At 36.6% G+C, this 19,733-nt stretch overlaps 3 protein-coding genes across 5 annotated transcripts; 1 reads left to right on the top strand and 2 right to left on the bottom strand.

Moving 5' to 3' along the window:
- LOC18786255 (probable helicase CHR10) lies at nucleotides 229–7,181 on the bottom strand. 2 transcript variants are annotated; one of them, XM_020558558.1, is made up of 17 exons: nucleotides 6,781–7,181; nucleotides 6,659–6,666; nucleotides 6,296–6,374; nucleotides 6,029–6,192; nucleotides 5,752–5,883; nucleotides 5,181–5,361; nucleotides 4,940–5,075; nucleotides 4,740–4,857; nucleotides 4,035–4,124; nucleotides 3,699–3,806; nucleotides 3,376–3,579; nucleotides 2,609–2,734; nucleotides 1,836–2,491; nucleotides 1,423–1,568; nucleotides 973–1,137; nucleotides 652–766; nucleotides 229–566 (listed from the first exon to the last, which is right to left on the bottom strand). In XM_020558558.1, the coding sequence occupies exons 1-17, from the start codon at nucleotides 6,959–6,961 to the stop codon at nucleotides 542–544; spliced, it is 2,634 nt and encodes an 877-aa protein (XP_020414147.1). In that variant the 5' UTR covers nucleotides 6,962–7,181; the 3' UTR covers nucleotides 229–541. The 2 variants fall into 2 exon arrangements, with proteins under 2 accessions (XP_020414147.1, XP_020414148.1); XM_020558559.1 differs by lacking the exons at nucleotides 6,296–6,374; nucleotides 6,659–6,666; nucleotides 6,781–7,181 and having other exon boundaries at nucleotides 5,986–6,082.
- LOC18786271 (pentatricopeptide repeat-containing protein At1g71460, chloroplastic) lies at nucleotides 8,894–11,185 on the bottom strand. The gene has a single exon (XM_020556722.1). It carries the CDS (start codon nucleotides 11,139–11,141, stop codon nucleotides 9,105–9,107), a length of 2,037 nt encoding a protein of 678 aa, XP_020412311.1. The 5' UTR covers nucleotides 11,142–11,185; the 3' UTR covers nucleotides 8,894–9,104.
- On the top strand, nucleotides 11,323–19,330 carry LOC109947168 (dol-P-Man:Man(7)GlcNAc(2)-PP-Dol alpha-1,6-mannosyltransferase). 2 transcript variants are annotated; one of them, XM_020556724.1, is made up of 20 exons: nucleotides 11,323–11,492; nucleotides 11,931–11,972; nucleotides 12,085–12,130; nucleotides 12,370–12,456; nucleotides 12,926–12,981; nucleotides 13,547–13,664; nucleotides 15,088–15,146; nucleotides 15,449–15,520; nucleotides 15,629–15,692; nucleotides 15,869–15,972; nucleotides 16,188–16,259; nucleotides 16,426–16,512; nucleotides 16,603–16,670; nucleotides 17,070–17,138; nucleotides 17,214–17,296; nucleotides 17,637–17,736; nucleotides 18,066–18,131; nucleotides 18,525–18,618; nucleotides 18,700–18,790; nucleotides 18,868–19,330. In XM_020556724.1, the coding sequence occupies exons 1-19, from the start codon at nucleotides 11,370–11,372 to the stop codon at nucleotides 18,778–18,780; spliced, it is 1,491 nt and encodes a 496-aa protein (XP_020412313.1). In that variant the 5' UTR covers nucleotides 11,323–11,369; the 3' UTR covers nucleotides 18,781–18,790; nucleotides 18,868–19,330. The 2 variants fall into 2 exon arrangements, with proteins under 2 accessions (XP_020412313.1, XP_020412312.1); XM_020556723.1 differs by having other exon boundaries at nucleotides 11,324–11,492; nucleotides 18,884–19,330.

The raw sequence follows: 19,733 nt of genomic DNA, 5'->3' as shown, positions 1-19,733 counted from the left end.
ATTAAATTCCCGACTTTTAGTTAAATTATGAGTTATTTTCCCTCATCCAAACGGACCGACTAACGGATTTGAAAGAAATGATTTGGATATACAAGCAAGTCTAAAATTTGTTATTAAAAAAAAAGATTAGTTTGAAGGTATTTAAAATAACTAATTGTATCACATTCAGAATAAAATGAGTTATTTAGAATTCATTTGTTTTCTTCTTTTATCTTTATTCAAATAACATACATGAAATTTCGAAATTTTAACCACGGAATATTACTTGGAAGATTGGTGTACAACAAAAACAAGATGCATTTGAAGTTTTTACATAGAAACTTTCCCCTTTGTCATGTTTCTGCTTCCTACACACTACAACATTATCGAAGAAGAGAAAGGTCAACAATATAGGTACTTTAAGAGAAGGATATCTTATAATGGATGTTGAGCCTATTTACAAGTCAGGAAAGGTCGTAGAGGCACATTTTGTTAATCTAATTCTATCAGCCACAGGCCTGGGAGACAAGGACCACGTCCAGCATGAGAGCAGTCCAAAGCGTCAAGCAGACCGCTTATAATAATACCTGCAAAGATTTCAAGAAATTAGTTTGATGTGCATCGGTGTGCGTGTTGGCAGAAGATGGGAGAAGGAAGAGAAAGAAAACATACACATATATCTTTATGCTGTACAGAGAAGCATATTTTCGTAGAAGACGTTCGACTGTGTACCATTCTGCACGATCTGATCCATCTTGATACCCAATGCGTGGCATGTGGATTGAAGCTGTTAAAATCAAGAAAGAAGAATGCGACATGAGACATTTTTAAAAAGAATAAATCCGACATGTCTGACTCGAAGTTAGCCAATGAAATCTTGACGTCCTTAACAAGAAAAGAACTACACTTTTGCATTTCAAATGTACCATGGGGTTAAATAACAAGGCAAGAATAGCATAGTCAGCTCTGAACTGATTCAACTATAATGTTTACCAGAATTCTGAGCAGCTGAAAATGATGCCTTCGATAAGCATCTTTCTAAGTCAGGAATAGAAATCTTGCTTCGGGGTACTTTACGCCTGGGATTATAAGATTGTACAACAGCCAAAGCCACCCATTGAGGGAGATTACAGTCCATCTTCTGTTCATTCGCATCCTCTACATAGTAACAAATAGATAAGGCAGAAAGTTCAAATGTAAAACATACTTCTGGCTGACATGATAAACAAATTCCTGCATAGTGCATATTGCAGCTAAACGCTACTTGTACTCTTCTCATTATAACTTCGGACAGAACATGAAAAAAGAAAAATGTTGCTGTGTTGTAACTGATATAATCAAATTTCTCTCCTACTCGTGCTTCTGAGTAGAAGAGATTCCTTTGTCGTATAAGCAACAAGGGTAATTGAGATAATATTTCAGGAGGAGAGACCAGAGGCTAACCATTAACTCTTATAAGGTGAAGATCACCAAGATGCAGGTCATCAAATTCTGAAGCTTGCAGATATGCATCGGGGATACTTGAAGATAGCTTGGCCAGTGCATCAAACATTCCTCCATGACCCCAGTGTCCAGAATCATCAACACAGCTGCGAAATAGACATATTAAGTCAGGTCTGGTTGTAAAACCACTGACAGCCTACATCATGCTCATACTCTGAAAGAATATGTTTCTATAAAATAATAATGGAAGAAAAAAGAATATTCGAGCTTTAAGAAGCATGAACAAACAAAAAGTTACTGTATCAAGAACGAAATAGCAGGAACACAAGAAGACACATATTAACTGTTCTGACTCATTCAACGCAAAAAAATGTGAACACTCAAGAGGAGGCATTTAGAAAAATTAAATTTACCTGAAAATAATGGTAGGTTCAGATGGACAAACTTTTGATGGTTGTGTACAGTCCCCATAAACAAACTGGACAGAACCTGAATCAGACATCATGTCACTATCCACAGGGCTGACAGGGTCCTCGACAGACAATGAATGGTACCCAAGGTCTTCCCACTTAGATAACTTCTCCTCCTCTGCCTTCTTCTTTGCAGCCTCACGTTTTAGACGCTTTTCCTCGAGAAAGTTTCTTCTGCTTCTCAAATCCATATTTTCATTTCCACTTTCTTGTGATACCTCCTTGAATTTTTCAACCCAAGAGAGATATGAAGCTTCATCAAAACTAGAATTGAAACTAAGAGAAGTGTTACTTTCTCCTGCAACAAGATCATGTCCATGCAAAACATCTGTTGGATTGACCTCAAATTTCCTCTCATCCTCATTTGCTATCTGTTTATCGCGCACTGAGATTACCTTCTCAGCCATAGCATTCAGTTCTGACATCCCAAACTCATCATTGTTGATTTCATCAGGATCGAAGAGATGTAACCCAAATATGATGGATCGCAAGTCACTAGGTTCAACTCCTGCTTCTTCTTTACCTTCCTGGTCCATAACATCATCTCCAATAACATTATGGCTAAGCCGCAACTTCCTCTCCGCTCTCCGCATGATAACCTATATTGACACATTTGAATACAATATATATAATGTGGTTCAATGGCCATGTCTCATGAGTCATGTAAAGGAACTCTTCAACCGAAAGAAAAGAAAAAAAAATGTATAGGATCTCACCTCCTCCACCGTACATCCTGTAACTAGGTTTATTGACAGTACATCATTCATTTGACCAATCCTGTGAGCCCGCTGAAGAGCTTGTTTGTCAACCTGGGGATTCCAATCTTGCTCGTAGAATATAACCTAGCGTATACAAATTGATCATAAGAATGTCAGGGAAAAAAATATGCCTAATAAGAATAGAATAAAAGTATGTCAGTACTATGACATGCTTTACAGACACCAATTTACTGGGACTTTTACAACATAGACTACTATAAATTCCTCAACAGACTACAAACCTCCCCAAATTACTCTGTCATTCTCACCAAGACCAGGGTACACATTCTTAAAGTAATATGCTGGAGATAAGAACGTCACTCGTCAAACCCAAGGTTTCTTGCTAGTGATTCAAAGGTTTCTTGAGCTATGTGAAATTGCAGTAATTCACGTTTCTGACTATTGAGCATCAACACTTCAACAGGGCTTGAAGGCCATTTAAAGTTTGCACTTTCGGGATTCAATAGTACACAATTTATTACATGTCAATCTCATCTGTAAATGTCTGAAGAGAACTAAAAAGTTTTTAACCTGTGGTTAAAAACATTTGATAATAATTTGACAGATACAAAGAGATTTTAAAATGATTATGAACTTTCTTGTACTCTAAAAAATGTAAAGATTTGATCCAACGATATAACAATAGAACCTACAGGTCCTGAGTTTCAGATCTAAACATAACTGATTGTTTTAAGAGCAGTACACAACTGTTTGTGAAAACTCACAGTATCAGCAGCCACAAGATTCAAGCCAACTCCACCAGCTCTTGTAGAGATCATGAAGACAAAAGCACCATTTTGATCAGGTTGAGACTTCAAACTTTTTTTGGTTGATTGTGTGCTGAAACTTCTTATGGCAGCAAACCGCTCCTCAGCCCGAATTGATCCATCAAGGCGTTCATAGGAATATTTCCTTAACTCTAGAAAATCCTGCATTGCGTATGAGAATATTAATTTGTTAAAATGCAGAGTAACATATGCAAACAAGCTGAAGCATTTTATCATTTAGCATGCGACAGGAAAAAAATACAAAAGGAAAAAAAACAAACCTGGAGAATGTCAAGGGTATGCGTCATCTGTGCAAAGAGAAGCACACGGTGTCCATACCCATGCAGCTTTTGAAGTAGTTGGTCCAAAATCATAAGTTTACCACTAGCCTATGAAAAGATAAGGAATGAACAGAGATTGGTTGGCAGGAAATATTACAAGCGAGCAGAAGGCATACTAAAAGTACTACTCAGGGATTAAAGGCTTTCCCTTTCAGAAAGAAAGCAAAAAGATACTTATTTTCCTCTGTTAATCTTCGGATGTTAGAGTTTCGACACTACATGACTTGGTATACACACCTAGGTCATTATCATTTACCAAATTAAAATCAGCGATACCTGAACAAGGTGTTCACCCTCTTCATATGGTTCGGGCTCAATACCCGGGAAGAGATAAGGATGGCTACATGCTTTTCGTAACTGTATCACCTGTATGACAGAGGGAGAAGTAATGACAAAGGATAAACATTCAATCAAAATAAATAATTGATCACAATACTAGCTGCAATACAAATAAACAATGAAACGCTGAATAAGCATATAAACTCTGTTTTACAGGAAAAGTAGATTTAGATGCAATCCATACAGTTCTGCGTCTGCTACTACTTCATCAAAGTTTCTGCTATGGAAAAGCAACATCGAGGAAGCAAACTAGAGGGTGCTTTTTGAAAGTTACATTTGCAAAAAGTAAAGTTTCTTCAGAAAATGACAATGACACTAGGCAAAGGAATTTGGCTGCTAGCCTACACAGATTTTGAAATGTATGTACCAAACTATGAATTCACAGCTACCAGCCAACAGGACCTCTTAAATCCACAACTTTTCCAGAAGAAAAGTAGTGATATTGCACTGGTCAACCTAAAACCATGGGAAATAAAATATCTTCTCTGTGTTTTTAATTTTGTAGAATGTATAGGATAAAGGGGTTCATAATACCAATGTACCATATCACATCACATGAAGGGAAGACAAGAAAAGAGATGCGTAGGGTAAAAAAATAGAAAAAAGAGATGCTTAGGGTAAAAAATCAAAAAACTAACATACAATATTCTGTAAGGATTGATGATTTGGACCTCCAGAAGAGACAGCAAGTAGTTTAGGAAGCTCCTTCCTCAGTATTGACATGTACACCTTCTTTTGCAATCCGACCAATGGTGCCAGCCTATCAAGATAATGCACCTTAGCATCATAAAACAGCCTCATCAACACTATGTCTACAAGGAAACAAGGAATGGAGAACATACACTGTTATCTCAGTAAGCGGTGGCAGCAATAGATCTCCACTCTCAATAAGTTTAGATTTTGTACGCCGGATCATGAAAGCTCCCAATATGCATCTTAAGCTTTTAAGTTGCTCCTTAACTTTAGCTGTATCATGGCCTGTTTTGAAATCCCAGGGAAGAAATTATTACAATCAAAGGTTTCCACATCACATTATAAGAAATAAAATCCACATAAACTACTTATGACAGGTAAGAAGATAACCTGATGAAGGATCTCCAGCTTCCTTAAATGTTGCAAGGAACTCATCCAGTTTCCCATAGACTGATGGCATACAAAAATGCATCAAAGCCCAAAGTTCAGTGATATTGTTTTGAATGGGTGTGCCAGTCATCAGTAACCGTCTTGGTATAAGATAGCGCTCTCTTAGGACATTGTACAGAACCTATTAAGGTCGAACCATGTATGTGTCTGGGATAAAAGTTATTATAGGAAAATAAAAAGTAGTCTAACTTTAACCCCTTTTTATCGCCACCTACCAAAAATTTACATGGTAAATAACAATTGAAAAATTTGACATGTGAACTTGTCTTAGGCAAATGTTTAAACATTAAAAGAAAATTCCAAACTGATCTGCAGTAAGCTGTCATTTCATTTCTAAAAGTCAGTGGTTCAAAAAGTCGTAAACTGAATAACTGTATCTAGTGTATGATTATTTTCAGGGCAGTAATTACTGGAGTAAAATGTATTAATTCACAATAAGAAAAGGCTACTCAGTACAAGTACAGAGTTCATTCATGTATACGAGAGAGAATTTAAGATGTCTTAAACATACACTATTAGGGTTTTTAAGCCTCTGAGCTTCATCAATTACTGCATAACTCCATGGTATCTGAGAAAGAAAATCCTGATCTGCCAACACCATGTCATATGTTGTCAATAGGACATCAAAAGGCAACGACAATACCTGTCGACAGGCCCAACTTGAAAATATCAACAAAACAAGTAGTAGCTTATTAAAGCTTATAAAAATTATTAACTATAGTGTCAAAGATTAATAATGGATTACATCTGTAGCCTTCCAATAGCTACACAACAGGACCCGAGCTTACATCAGATGAAGAGGAGGACTCTTCTTTTCCATGCTCGTAGATTGTCCTGCGAAGAATGCGCCTATATTCTTTATCACCAACGTACCGAAGAACTTTTAGTTTTGGTGCAAATTTCTCCATCTCAGAGACCCAACCATCTGTTACACTTAGAGGACACAATACCACTGTGGATAGTTGATTGATGAAAGAAAACAAAAGTATCAGGCACACCAATACCAAAAATATAAACTTCAAGATTTTCACACCAAAAACAGAAACGAAACTCACAAAATGGCCCAGGTGACAACTTGTGAACCTTCAAATAGCTCAATAAAGAGACAGCTTGCAAAGTCTTGCCCAGTCCCATCTGCCAACCAATCACTTAGATTCAAGTATAAAGAACACGGCAAAAAATATGTCCCTTTTGCTCAATATATTGCAAGTACTTGTATCTTATTGCAAAAATGAATTGCACAAGCCTTAACAATCAACATCAGAATCTTCACTGACAGGAAATAATGCACCAGCTGAACAGTTACTTCCATTTTCCCGAAAATTATAACTAAAATTCAAACTCAGAAAATCACATTCAAATTTAAGGAAAATTTTGAACTCATTCAAAATATAAGAGCAGAAAACTTGCAGCTTTACCTCGTCTCCTGCAAATTCAACCAATGCATCCAAGTTAATTCATTAAAAATATTTAATTCTACTTTTTCTTTTAAATTTTCTCGACAACCAAACACATCGGAAATGATACGACAGCTCCTTACCAAGAATGACGTTGACGCCAAGATTGTATCGGCGTATGAGCCACGAGACACCTTCGACTTGGTGAGGCTTTAATGAAGCCGTAACGCCGAGTTCTTCAGCGCTAACACGCTCGTCGCCGGCGCGTGCGTCGTCGGCGAGTATGATTTTCGCTGCGGCTTTGAGCCTCTGCTCGTAATTCATCGCCCTCCCTCCTAGTCACACTCTGTAGTGAGAGTGAGAGATAGAGAGATGGCGATTGACTGCCTAATAGTGACGAGACGAATGTACCCTTGAATGAGTTCCAAATTTACGAAAGTGGCAGCATTGACGGTCCAGTGATGGGCGGCGTGGTGGTGCAACAGGCGGCGCAACAACAGTAACGTTGGTTGCGGTGGGAAACGGTGCGGTGGTAACTTTTTGTTAAATTAACATTGCTTTTTATATATTTTTTTTATTATATGCTCTAATTACGTGTCACCGTTTTATTAATTAATTAAATTTATTCTTCATCGTTTGTAACGCAAATTTAGTATACAAATTTAGTGTAACGAGTAGCACCCCTTTAAAAAAACTGACATGATTGAACTTTTCTCTAAAAATCCAATCAAATCTAGTAGATTTAAAACGAAATACTCGAATGTATTTTGAAAAGATTAACATTTTTGTTTGGGAAGTACTTAAAGCTTATAAGGGTTTCTAGTATTATGGATGAGATTGTGTGTGGCAATATCCTAAGTCAAACACACGTTGTCATTCATTTTAACTTTCCCATATAGCAATGCATGATTAACTTGAGATGGTGACTCCTTATTTAGTTAGGATTTTCATTACTTCCCTTTTTTATAAATTTTTTTAAAATAATATATTATGTTAGGGCATATTTATAGGAAGTACTGTATTTAGTCCTATTATAATTTATTATTTCCTATTTTATTTAAAATTTACGCATTTTTATACTTCTTTATAAATACCTTCATATTGAAGAACAATACATATCTGAACATATCTGAAAAAGATTCTCATATACTTTGTTTCACAACAAGTTCTTCTCCTTTGACCACGAAGGTCTTATTCTCCAATTTTGCAGGGGCATTGGTGACTTTATAGCTCCGTGTATTTTTGCTCCCAGAAACTCTAACAGCATGTGCATGTAATGTGTAACAGTCTGTCGAGAATGCAGCAAACGTGAACACCTTTCGAATATTTTGCATGAATTTTGCCTAAATAAGCTTTCCTCTCTCTCTAAACGAGACTCAGGAACAATAAACTTTGACGATAATTAATTATGAAGGTGGTGGTGGAGAATTTGACAGGAACTCTCTTCTATGTTCAAGTGGGCGACAAGGGCACTGTTGCTGATCTGAAGCGGGAAATCGAGGTCCAACAGAAGCTCCCTTATGACCGTCTGATTTTCATTCTTGACACTGATGATCATGATCATCATCGTTGCCATCTCATCAAAGATGATGTGGATGGGGTTTTGCTCGTAGATTATGGAGTCCAAGATGGGTCCCATGTGTATATGTTTGTCAATCCCCTTGATGATGGGTCCACTGACCACCCTTTTGAGTTAAACTGGTTCGATTCTGTATTGGGTTAATATCTTTGTTTCTTAATTGCTTGTTCTTACTTAACCAAGTATTTTGATAGTTTGAGCTTAAGAATTGCAGATTTTTTGTTTATAATGTTACACCATAGTTGCTCCAATTGTTCATATTTGAGATTTGTTTTATTTTATTCAAAGAGATTTCTCAATTCCATTCCAGGAAAACTGGATTATCCCGTTTGGTAAACTGAATTATGTAATGCAATTAGACATAATTCCAGGAGAACGGGATTATCCAGTTTGGTACCGTAAAAACAATATGAATTGGATTATGTCTAATCTTGCCAGGGCTATGTAATAGCATATTTCAATTAATCTAGCCTCTTGATCATGTTTAGCACCAAACACATCATTGGATTAGTGTTATCCTCTCCCATTCAATGTGATCCATTTTTACCTTATAATCCAATCCAAACATGGCCTATGAAGTAAATTATTTGGTTATACAAGGCTATATAGGAAACTAGAAACCGCTGCTGCATTGACCAGCAAACAAATGAGGCACTTGTATCTGAAATATATTTGTCTGGAAAAAAATTACTGATCACCTATTTTTCTCATCCGCGATGTCAAAGAAATCCTGATAAAACAGAAATGCTAGGATACATGAAGATACAAATGGGTCTCTATACACTTGTGAAATAGCAGAAAAGAAAAACTGATGATCACAAAGAAGTTTCATTTCAGGAGCTGAATAAATTTACACATGAAAGAAGGAAGGTTCAATTATCCTTGTTACTACAGAGACGAACTCAACTGTAAAAATCTTTGAGCCTCCTTAACGCGACCAAAACGAGTAAGAAGTCCAATGATCAGAGAATATTGCTCTTCAGAAACCTTCACTTTATATACACGAGACATCAAATGGAAGATACGGCTAGCATCATTGACAAATCCAGCCCGGTCGCAGATAGATAGAACCACTTGGAAAGTGAAATGGTTTGGAGTGAAGTCTTTAGATCTCATCTCATCGAAAAGATCGATAGCATCCCGATACATGCCATTGTAGGCATAAGCCTCTATAATTGCAGTCCATGTCATTGAACCCTTGACAGGGATTATATTGAAAGCTGACTTTGCATGATCAACTGCTCCACAGTGCCCATACATTTTCACTATTTCAGATGCAACGAAAGGGATGGACTCAAAATCCTTCTTCAAAACTTGTCCATGGATTTCCTTCCCAAGCTTCAAATTCTTCAGTCCATTGCAAATAGTCAAAATCCTTGCCGTTGCAACCGAATCTGGCCTGTGCTTTGATAAGAGCATTGACCTTATCACACCAAGTGCCTCATATAGGCACCCGTTGTCAATATAGGAATCAATCATGGCTGTCCAGAGAATGACATTTCTCTGCTCCATCCCATCAAACAGTCTTCTAGAGTACTTAAAGATTCCACATTTTGAGTACATTACCATTAAGGAAGAAATTATAGATACATTGGGCAAGAAACAATTCTTGACAGCATAAGCATGAATCTCCTTCCCTCGTTTCAAATCCTTCAACTCTGCACAAACTGGAAGGACGGTGGCAACCGTGACCAAATCAGGCTTAAACCCTTCCTGCTGCATCCAAATCACCGATCGCAATGCTTGCTCAGGCCTCCCATTTGCAACATAACCCGACATCAAAGCAGTCCAACAAATTGCATTCCTCTCCTTTGAGTGATAAAAAACCCGCCTCCCCATATCCATGTCTCCACACTTGCAATACATATCTATCAAGCCAGATTGAATGAAAATCTGCTTCGAATAACTCTTTGTCTTCAGCACAAAAGCATGAACCTCCTGCCCTAGTTTTCGAGCCCCAACATCTCCAATCACAGGAAGAATACTAGTCAATATAACCGAATTCGGCCTTATTCCTTCATCTACCATCATCCTAGCATACTCCAGAGCTTCCCTTTGCCGCCTATTATGCGCAAAACCTGCAATCATGGTTCCCCATACAACAACATCTCGTTCACCGAATTCTTCAAAAACGCGGTAGGCAAGCTTAATCTTGCCACATTTAAAGTACAAATCAACCAAACTCGTCCGAACAATTGAGCTATCAATAAAACCATTCTTAACCAAAAGGGCATGCGTCTTTAAACCTTGTGAAAGCGCCGAAGCACCCGCAAAGCTCTTCATTACACTAGAGAAAGAATACACATTCAACTCGAGCCCTAAGGCCCTCATCTCCGTATAAGTACGAAGAACATCCCGGTATCGCCTCCCACCCGAAATGACAGTGCCTCTAAGCAAGGCATTCCACGAGTACACACTCTTGCTAGAGCTTTCATCGAACAGCTGTTGTGCATGTTCCACCGAACCAAAACTAGTGTACATATGGACCAACTTCGTACGTATAAAATCGTTGCTTTCGAGCCCGTTAATCCGTATATGCGTGTGGATTTGCTTTCCATGATCTTCAGACCTTGTACGGACGCAAGCGGCGATAAGGGAAGAGAATGTGGTGGCGTTAACTGGGATGCCCTGTTGGTCTAAGTAGTCCAAGATGCTCAGGGCCTCCTTGAGCTTGTTGCGCCTTGCGAAGCTCTGTATGTCCTTGTAAATGGCATGTGGGTTCTTGGTATGGAGTGGTAAAGAGTCCGGAAACGCGTCGTTTTCGGCAAAAGTCGGAGTCTTTTGTTGCCGTCGTGTTAAAGCTTTCATCTTGAAAGTTTGGTGGTTCTTACAGTTATTGCAGTTGGTGGCGGTGAACCAAATGTTTGGCGGGAAAGAGTGATGGTGCAGAGAGAGAGGCGGTGAGGTTATTGTTACAGCTTCCATGGCCTATCTGCAATGGCCGTTGGCCTGTTACTCCGAGTCAGATCGAGTTTCGAGTCTTTTGACGATGTTCAAGATTGTTTCAAAGGTTGAGCTGAAGGAAAGCCCAAGCCCAATAAAGCATCACTCCAGCCCATCCAATAAGCCCAATTTGCAACTACGAAGCTCAGTTCTGTAGACCTGTAAAATTCCTTCAGTGCTTCTCTCTCTCTCTCTCTCTCTAAAGTTACAATGGCTTCCAAGTCTTCGAATTTTCTTGAGCGCTATGGTTACGATTTGCTACTTGGATCCATAGCTGCGTTTTATGTGTTCATGGCGCCCTACACTAAGGTTGAAGAAAGCTTCAATGTTCAGGTAAAACTTTTCTTTGCCACTCTCTCTGTAAGTTGCTTGCCGAAAGTGTGAGAAATTGAGAAAAATGGGAAATATACACCTTAGAGAGTTAAATTATTAATTTACGAATGATTTGTGGTGTTATATACTTGTAATTTTTCAGCTCGCGCATATGTAATTGTGGTTGCTGAGAAAAATGTTGGAAATGAAAAGATTTTCATTATTTCAGATAGTAAAGAGAAAAGAAATGTCAAACAGGCCAAACTGTTTTTCTGTACAGTATATGAGCTAGAATTTAAATGAATATTTGAAGTTCAACTTTTGTTTGATAACTGATAATGGGAAGATGAGTTTGTCATCTGGGCAACCGACTTCTTTATCCTATCTTGCTTCTTTTGGCTTCTATAGTTCTTCTGCATGCTAACTTTGTGTTTTTTTTTCCCTCTTGTTTGTTATCAGGCAATGCATGATATACTATATCATCGACATCACTTAGATAATGTAAGTTTACTTATCTGTCTCTTTATATGGTTCTGTGAACTGTTATTCTCTGGAATATGTTAGCCCTTTTGCCTAACTGTTCAGTTGGATGGATGTTTGGCCTTCCTGATAGTATGATCATTTGGAGTTCCCTGGAGTGGTTCCTCGCACTTTCCTTGGTAAGCTTGTAAAACTTGCTTAATACTGCTACGCTTGCGATTACAGTTTAAACAAGTAACACTGCAAAAAAAGGCTTTTGGGGCAATCCCCATATTTCTTGTGCAGTTTTAATTGTTTTAGGGTTTTGTCTCATAGAGCCATTAATCAGATAATCAGAAATTGTACTGATTCGTTGATAAATTATTAAATGTTCCAAAAGGTTAATTTCACTTATTACTACGTTACGTCATTCTTCTAGGTGCATTGCTTGTATCAAGTTTGGCAGCTCCTTCTGTTTTAGCAATGGACTTGTTGCATGTATCAAAGATTTATAGTCTTTTTGCAGGTTAGTACTTTAATTGCTTGAAATTTACATTCATCTGTGCTTTGTTTCTACGAATGACAGCCCAGAAGATGGGACCAAATAGGTGATGATTCCACCTTCTGATCTACTCTTCATATAGATTAGTGTCCATTCTTTTGTGTTCATGGCCATGCTGAGATTTGTGGGCGACCTTCTTGCTTGCTGTGATTTGGAAGGTCATCTAGTCTCTTAGAGGAGTTGTTTGTAGAGCACTTTGTTTGCGCATTATGTGGTACATTTGGTCGGAATTGAAAGGCATACTCTCATATATTTATTATGTACTTAGGATCATGTATTAAGAAAGTTTATTACTTATGAAAAGAAAAAAGTTAAATGAAATGCTTTGAAGTATGCTTTTCATTCTCTTTGAACATCTATTCTAACCGTTTATTTGTTGTATTATATGTTTTATATTAACCTTTGCTAAATTGTTTTAGTTGTTGTTTGCCAGTTCGTTTGGCATTAGGTGGTGTCATATTATCTACATTACGTTTCTTTCGTCTTCAGGTATGTTCTTGTTTAATCCTTGTTCATTTTCACGTAGTTTCATCCTTTTTCTGAAACCAGATGTGATGCCTGTTTTGACTTGTTATGGCTGTATATCCTTTAACTTGTGGTCCTAAGGTAAATAAGTCATAAGACTCCACAATTACATGCCAAAATATATATGCAATGTTAAAAATAAAGGGGGAAAAACTTGTGATGCATATGTTCTTAATATATTTGATAACCTTTCTTGCAACTGAAAGAAAAATCCAACTTGCATGCCTTGTTTCCATTACTTAAAGTTGGATGCAAGAAAGAATTGTGCTACAATCTGGATTTAACTGGTAGCTTTAATACCGTTGACTTAATTTTTAAAAATGTTTTTATGATTATCCTCCATACTTTTCATGATTCAATTAGGTATTTTAAGTTGTCATTGTACTTTTTGTCCATTGGACTTATTGTGTTTTGTTCAGTTTAATAAAGTTTTTATTTCTTATAAATAAAATAAAATAAAATAAGTAACCCTTTAATTAAATTTTTTTTTTTTTTGGTGCTAACCCTTAAATTTATTTCATTTCTGCAGGTTAGACATAAGTTTGGACTTCAAGTAGAAGCTTTCTTTGTTATATTAACTGCAGTTCAGTTCCACCTTTTGTTCTATTGTACTCGCCCACTTCCAAATGTACTAGCTCTGGGTGTAGGTAATTATTCTTGTGCGCATTTTTGTTTTTCTTTTAGATTAGTGTTATAAAGGTGTGTATGGATGAACTGGTTATCTAGCCAACCTTTGCAACTGGTTGTTTGGTCCTGTAATTCCTTTTCCTGCTTCCCTTACTCCAGTGATTTTAGCTCACCTGCCAAATTAAGTAAATTCACAAGGAGTTTAAAGCATAGTTTGTTTTGTCAGATATCTATTTATTTATTATTTCTTTGTGCCTTATTTTTAAATTTTTATGAGCAAGTTGTATAAGCTTAAAATCTATGAAGCACAAGATACTCCAAGATTTTATATGGAGCATTGGATATGGATACTGCCTATCAGACACCTGATGTGGCTAGATATGTAACCGATACTCCAAGTATGCATCCATTAACATTTTGGCAAGTTTGACTCAAGGATAAGAGAATAATGCACGATCGGTATGCTCTAGATAGGGACGGGAAGAGGGTTATTGCACATCTTTCTTTTTTGTTTCTTTTTAAACAATGTTTGTTTGTAATTATAAAATGTTAAGGGTCAATGGTGAGAAAACACATAATAGGAAACAAAAATGTTGGGAAGCAGCAGTTCTTATTCTCTTCATCGTGTGATGGAGGTGGCAGGGTTTTCTCATTTGCATCCCACAGAAGAAGTGGAGGAGAAGAAGATTTTTTTTTTTTTTTTATTTATTTTTTTTGAATAGAAACATTTTTATTCAAATTGTAAGGATCAAAACAAGGGCATTTAGAACGCAGATAAAAAGAAAAAACACTAGCCAGTGAAACAGACACAAGGCCACTCAACACATATCTAACCAACCAAACATAAAACAACCCCCTAAGATACTACGGCCAGCAGATTGCGCATAATGGTAGGATAGGGTACATCCTTAAAGGCAAGGGAAGTTGATGCCCAAAGGGCAGCCCAAAACTTCACTCTATCCCATAATTCTGCCACTCCCACTCCCTTATAATCCTCAAAAATTCTCCTGTTACGTTCCAGCCATAGGTTCCAAACCACTGCCTGCATCAGACTACCCCAGAGAATTTTGGCTTTCTTTCCCCTTCCCAAAGCATCAATTCTGATGGAAAAAAGTTCAAAGCAGCCTTCTGTTATTACCCACACCGTGTTGACTTCCTTCAATAGTGTTTCCCACAACTTTAGAGAGAAAGGGCAATGAAGAAGGAGATGGACCACGCTCGAGGAGAAGAAGATTTTTTGGTTAACATATTCGTTTCAATTGGATAAAATTCCTATGGAATTGAGAAACAAAGAGAAAGAGTTCCTTAATAGTTAATAGCTCTTATTGTGCTTGGTTTGTGATGCATGCTAGCTTTCATTCTGATTTAAAATATGGATTGACTTTGCCAGCTTATTCATATGTCATGGCAGCGTTTACTTATTTACTTATTTTCTTTTTGTAGTCAATTTGGCATATGGATATTGGTTAAAGGAGAAATGTTATGCAGCTATAAACTGTCTGGTATGTTTCTATTTGCTAAAATCAGATTATGCATCATATATGGAATTCAATTGTACTGAAACTTAAAATCTCCCATCTACTTGGCTTACTTGGACACATTGGCTAAGGATATTATATTCTCTGTTCTTTTATCTTATTGTAATTTAATGTTTGGTAGACTTCGTTGATGATTTTTATGAAATAAGTTTGCTTTTATTCCTTACAATTAAAATTATACACATGCCTTTTGATGATTTTCTTATAACTTGCATTTTGTTTTCAATTTGTATATCTCTTACACGTCCCTGATTTTCCATGTTCAGATTTTTGCTACAGTTATCTTTAGATGTGATATTTTGTTACTTCTTTGCCCTCTTGGCTTGGAGCTTTTGTTGGTAAGTTTCTACTTTGCCCTGGTTAAGGTGGATAATCATTTATGCATTTTGTAATTTTTGCCTAACTATAAGAATTTGATTTTTTTTCTTTTTTTTTTTTAACGACAGACTAGAAGAATTTCATTATGGAAGGCGTTGAAATGCTGCAGTTTGTGTGCTATATTATGCATAGGTTGTTTTATTATTATTGATATTACTAGTCTCATTATTAGTGTTGGATTTACTGCTACTACTACTACTATGAATACTACCCTACTCTCAATTTCTTAAGATACATTAGATCATGTCTCTGCAACCATAACAACAATTTCTGAATCAGTGTGCGGATTTGGATTTTTTGCAGTGCAGGTCTTACTGTATTAGTAGATTCAATTATGTGGAAAAGGTTACTGTGGCCTGAATTTGAAGTTTTCTGGTTCAACTCTGTTCTGAATCGAAGTTCAGAGTGGGGTGTATCCTTACAAAAATTGTTTGTTTGCACATTCGATCTGCAAAGTGTGTTGTGTATTTCTTATCATACAATCCATATTTTAAAATCCGTTTAGGTGTATTTATGAGTCATCAAGTGTGTTTGCCTTTTAGGGGGAGGGTGGTTGTGAAATTTCGTTGACAACTATACTTATCTAAATACATGTTATTAGTTTTCCTTCATTTTACTCTTATTCAGACACATCCGTTTCACTGGTACTTCACTTCAGCACTCCCTCGCTTGTTGCTTGCTGCATACCCTCTTTTTCTGGTGAGTCTAGTACTCAAAGAAATAAAGTATATTTTTATTATATAAACCTTCTGTTTCATGTATAATTGTTGTGGGTGCTACTTTGTCAGGCATACTATTATACTTGTGATCCTCTGGTCTCCAAAACCCCTTGTTCTTCCTAACTTGATACCCAATCTTGTTTCAGCTTGGGGTCTTACTGGACAGAAGGATTTTGTTATTCATTCTTCCAGTCTTCTCCTTTGTTTTACTTTACTCTAAGCTTCCCCACAAGGTATAGGGCTCATATTATGGAAAGTTTGATGGACTTATTTTTACAATTTAATAATAGATATTGAATAGACTTTATTACTTCATGATGCAGGAGCTTCGTTTTATCCTTAGCTCAGTTCCCATCTTCAACTTATCTGCTGCAATTGCTGCTACTAGAGTGTATGTGGTGTCTATTTGTTTGGTTATCTAATCTAATTTGTTGGGAATTTTCTTCACAAGTAGAATCATATTGTTGCGTTACTTGTATGTTTACTCCTACATAAATAAAACCTGAATGCAAAATAGTACCACTATTGAGACTTATTCTTTGACCAAAAACTCTTCTCGAATTTTGCTCATATAGCTCTAGGCATTGGTTTCCAGAATAAAATTTTCTTTAACCAATTTAATGGTACTGCATCATTTGGCCTTTGGCTTAAAATCATACAAAAAATTAGTTTGGATTGTCATAAGGTGACCTTGGGAACTTTAAATTGCTCATTTTTTTCCTCTTTCTTTTTTTTGGTTTCAATTACTGATACTAATGAATAAATAAATTCTGATTTTTACTTGCTACAGCTATAACAATAGGAAGAAGACTTATTGGAAGTTTCTCTATCCAATTATGCTCGGATTATTGTTGATCAGGTTAGATATTTATTTATTTTTGTTTCACTGGGAACAATAATCTGCTACCTCCTTGACTAATTTTATATTTTGTAGTCTAGGGTGCACCGTCATAACTTTCATGGCATCCAATGAGAATTATCCCAGTGGTCATGCTCTAAAACATTTGCATGAGACTCGTAAACTCTCTCTCTCTCTCTCTCTCTCTCTCTCTCTCTCTCTCTCTCTCTCAAACTGACATGTCCTGCTTGTTACCTGCATTGCTTGATCTTTCCTCCCTAGTATTGACCATAGCCCGTATTTTAACTGTATTTCTCATCTCTTTGTTATGGTTGATCAATTGGATTATTTTTTATAATTTATAATTTTATTTTTTCCCTTTTACTATTAGCATCTTGTCAGATATCTCTTTATTGTGTTAGAAATTTAGCTGGTACCTTCTCGTTGTTGCACCCATATGAATTAGAAATTATGTATTTTTTCCTTTTGGCTAGAATATGAGGAGAAGTATTTTGACAGGTCAGTTTGCTAACCGTACAAATGAACTTTGGGTTCACATCGATACTTTTTCGGCCATGAATGGAATATCCCGCTTTTGTGAAAATAAGTTTCCATGGAGGTATATTTGATTTTCTCCTAGTTTTAACTTCCCTTATAACTTCTGATGGTCCTGTTAGCTATTTGTGAATTTTTTTTCAGTTACGGCTATTTGAGAAATTAAGTGCTGATCCCACTCCAACCGGGTGTCAGTGATCTGTCCTGCTCTCTTTGGAATTTAACAGCACAATTATAAAACTAACATTTAAAACGTAAAAGTTTTGGTTTCCATTTTATGCAACAGGATCTGGTTGGTAATAGCATATTTCTACAAATTATGCTCTTTTAAGTTTACTATTGGATGTATAAGCTGTGGAAGGTTTGTGTATCATTTCATTTGACACGGTGCAGGTATTCTAAAGAAGAAGGGATTCCTCCAGAAGAATTATACCAGAGAAATTTCACCTATCTTATAAAGTGAGTTTTCCCATTGTCTTTGTTTTTCTCTGTCCAGAACATCTTTAAAATCAAATTTGTGAAGTCTGTTTATAAAAATTTCAGAACCATTTTTTGAAGAATGTCATTCATTCTCACATAACATAGGATTAAATAAGCATCCGAGACCCAAAAAAAAAAAAAAGCAAAAAAAAAAAAGCAGAGAGTTCCCTTTAGCAAAAACATTTTTGTGATTATTATTCTTCTAATGCTTATGTCCTTTCAAGGAATGCATGGAGAGGCTTATCTAAATCCTCAAGTTTTTCCATTCTTACTGTGATGGATGTTCTCGGATTCAAACTTATGTTGTTTTACGTTTTGTGTTGATGTGCTCACTCATGGTGTGTCTGATTTCATTCCTTTCATATATAACAGTGAGCATCCTGCCATCAATGGATTTAAGTGTCTATTAGCTGAAAATGGTTTCTCACGGGTTCGTTTAAGAACTGGCTTCCCACCTATTTTACTGGTACAAAATCGATATAATTTCACCCAAGTTGTTGCATGTTTGTATCAAAACCAGATGCTAACCACTTCATCCTTGCTCCAGGTTAAAGAGCCCAAGATTTATATTCATGGAAATGTAAGAAACAAAGATGTCATGCGTAGAAATTGGCCAGGCTGCTCGTGACTTTGATGTGGTAAGCGTAGTGTGTGTTGAAACTTTTGTGAAGATGAATCATGGTCTCCTTTAAATTTAACTCTGATTTAATAACAGATATCTTGCATTTCAGATATGATCCTTTGGCAGCCATGGCCCCTCGACAAACTTATACTTATCAAGAAAACCTTCGAGCCTGATGACAAGAATCCTGTTTCTTATTAGAATGAAATACAGCTCCAAAAATATGCCATAGAACAAATTCAGTATCTACACCTGAGTGGGAAAGGAAATTTGAGAATTAGAAGTGCTCGTTAATTTGTCTTCTAATATTTGCTTGCCTGACAAACAGTGTAGCCATATATCAGTAAAACATATTCTTATTTCTGACCTAATGCAATGTGTTAAATTTAACCTTGATTTGAGTATGAACAGGGACAAAGCTTGCTGTCTTGTTTCACGCAAGTGTTGTAGGAACTTGTTTACATAATATTGGGGCACTGATCACCCTTTTCCCTTGTGAAATGGGAATTAGGCACAGATTAGTTAACAGATTTTATAGTTGGATTTCCTTAGCCAACGTGAACAGATTTTCTTACATATTGCACACTACTTTCTTTGATAATATACAGTCATGTAAAGCATTTGCCTTGGCCAAGTGTACGTGAAAGAAAATTCTAAGTCTAAAGATATTATTGTGGCTTGAAAATCTCCAGTTCGAAATTCAATTCTGACCTTTCATTTACGTAACGATTGAGACTGACAAAAAGCAGCATAAGAAACCAAGTGAAGATTTCAGCGTCCCCGCGGGGATCAACTTGACATTCTATGACAACAAACGAAGACTCTGTCAAGGATCCTGAAGATTTTCTTGCTGCCAGTTCCTGTTGGAAAATCGTAACCTTTTGTTTTGGCCAACAAAATGAGAAGGGTAATCATACCATTTTTCAGTAAAACTGGTCAATCTACCAACACGACTTTAT

This window comes from Prunus persica, chromosome G2, assembly GCF_000346465.2.
Source record: "Prunus persica cultivar Lovell chromosome G2, Prunus_persica_NCBIv2, whole genome shotgun sequence".
Taxonomy (NCBI): Eukaryota; Viridiplantae; Streptophyta; class Magnoliopsida; order Rosales; family Rosaceae; genus Prunus; species Prunus persica.
Note: the sequence above shows the minus strand (reverse complement) of the source record. Positions and strands in the feature narration are given on the sequence as shown.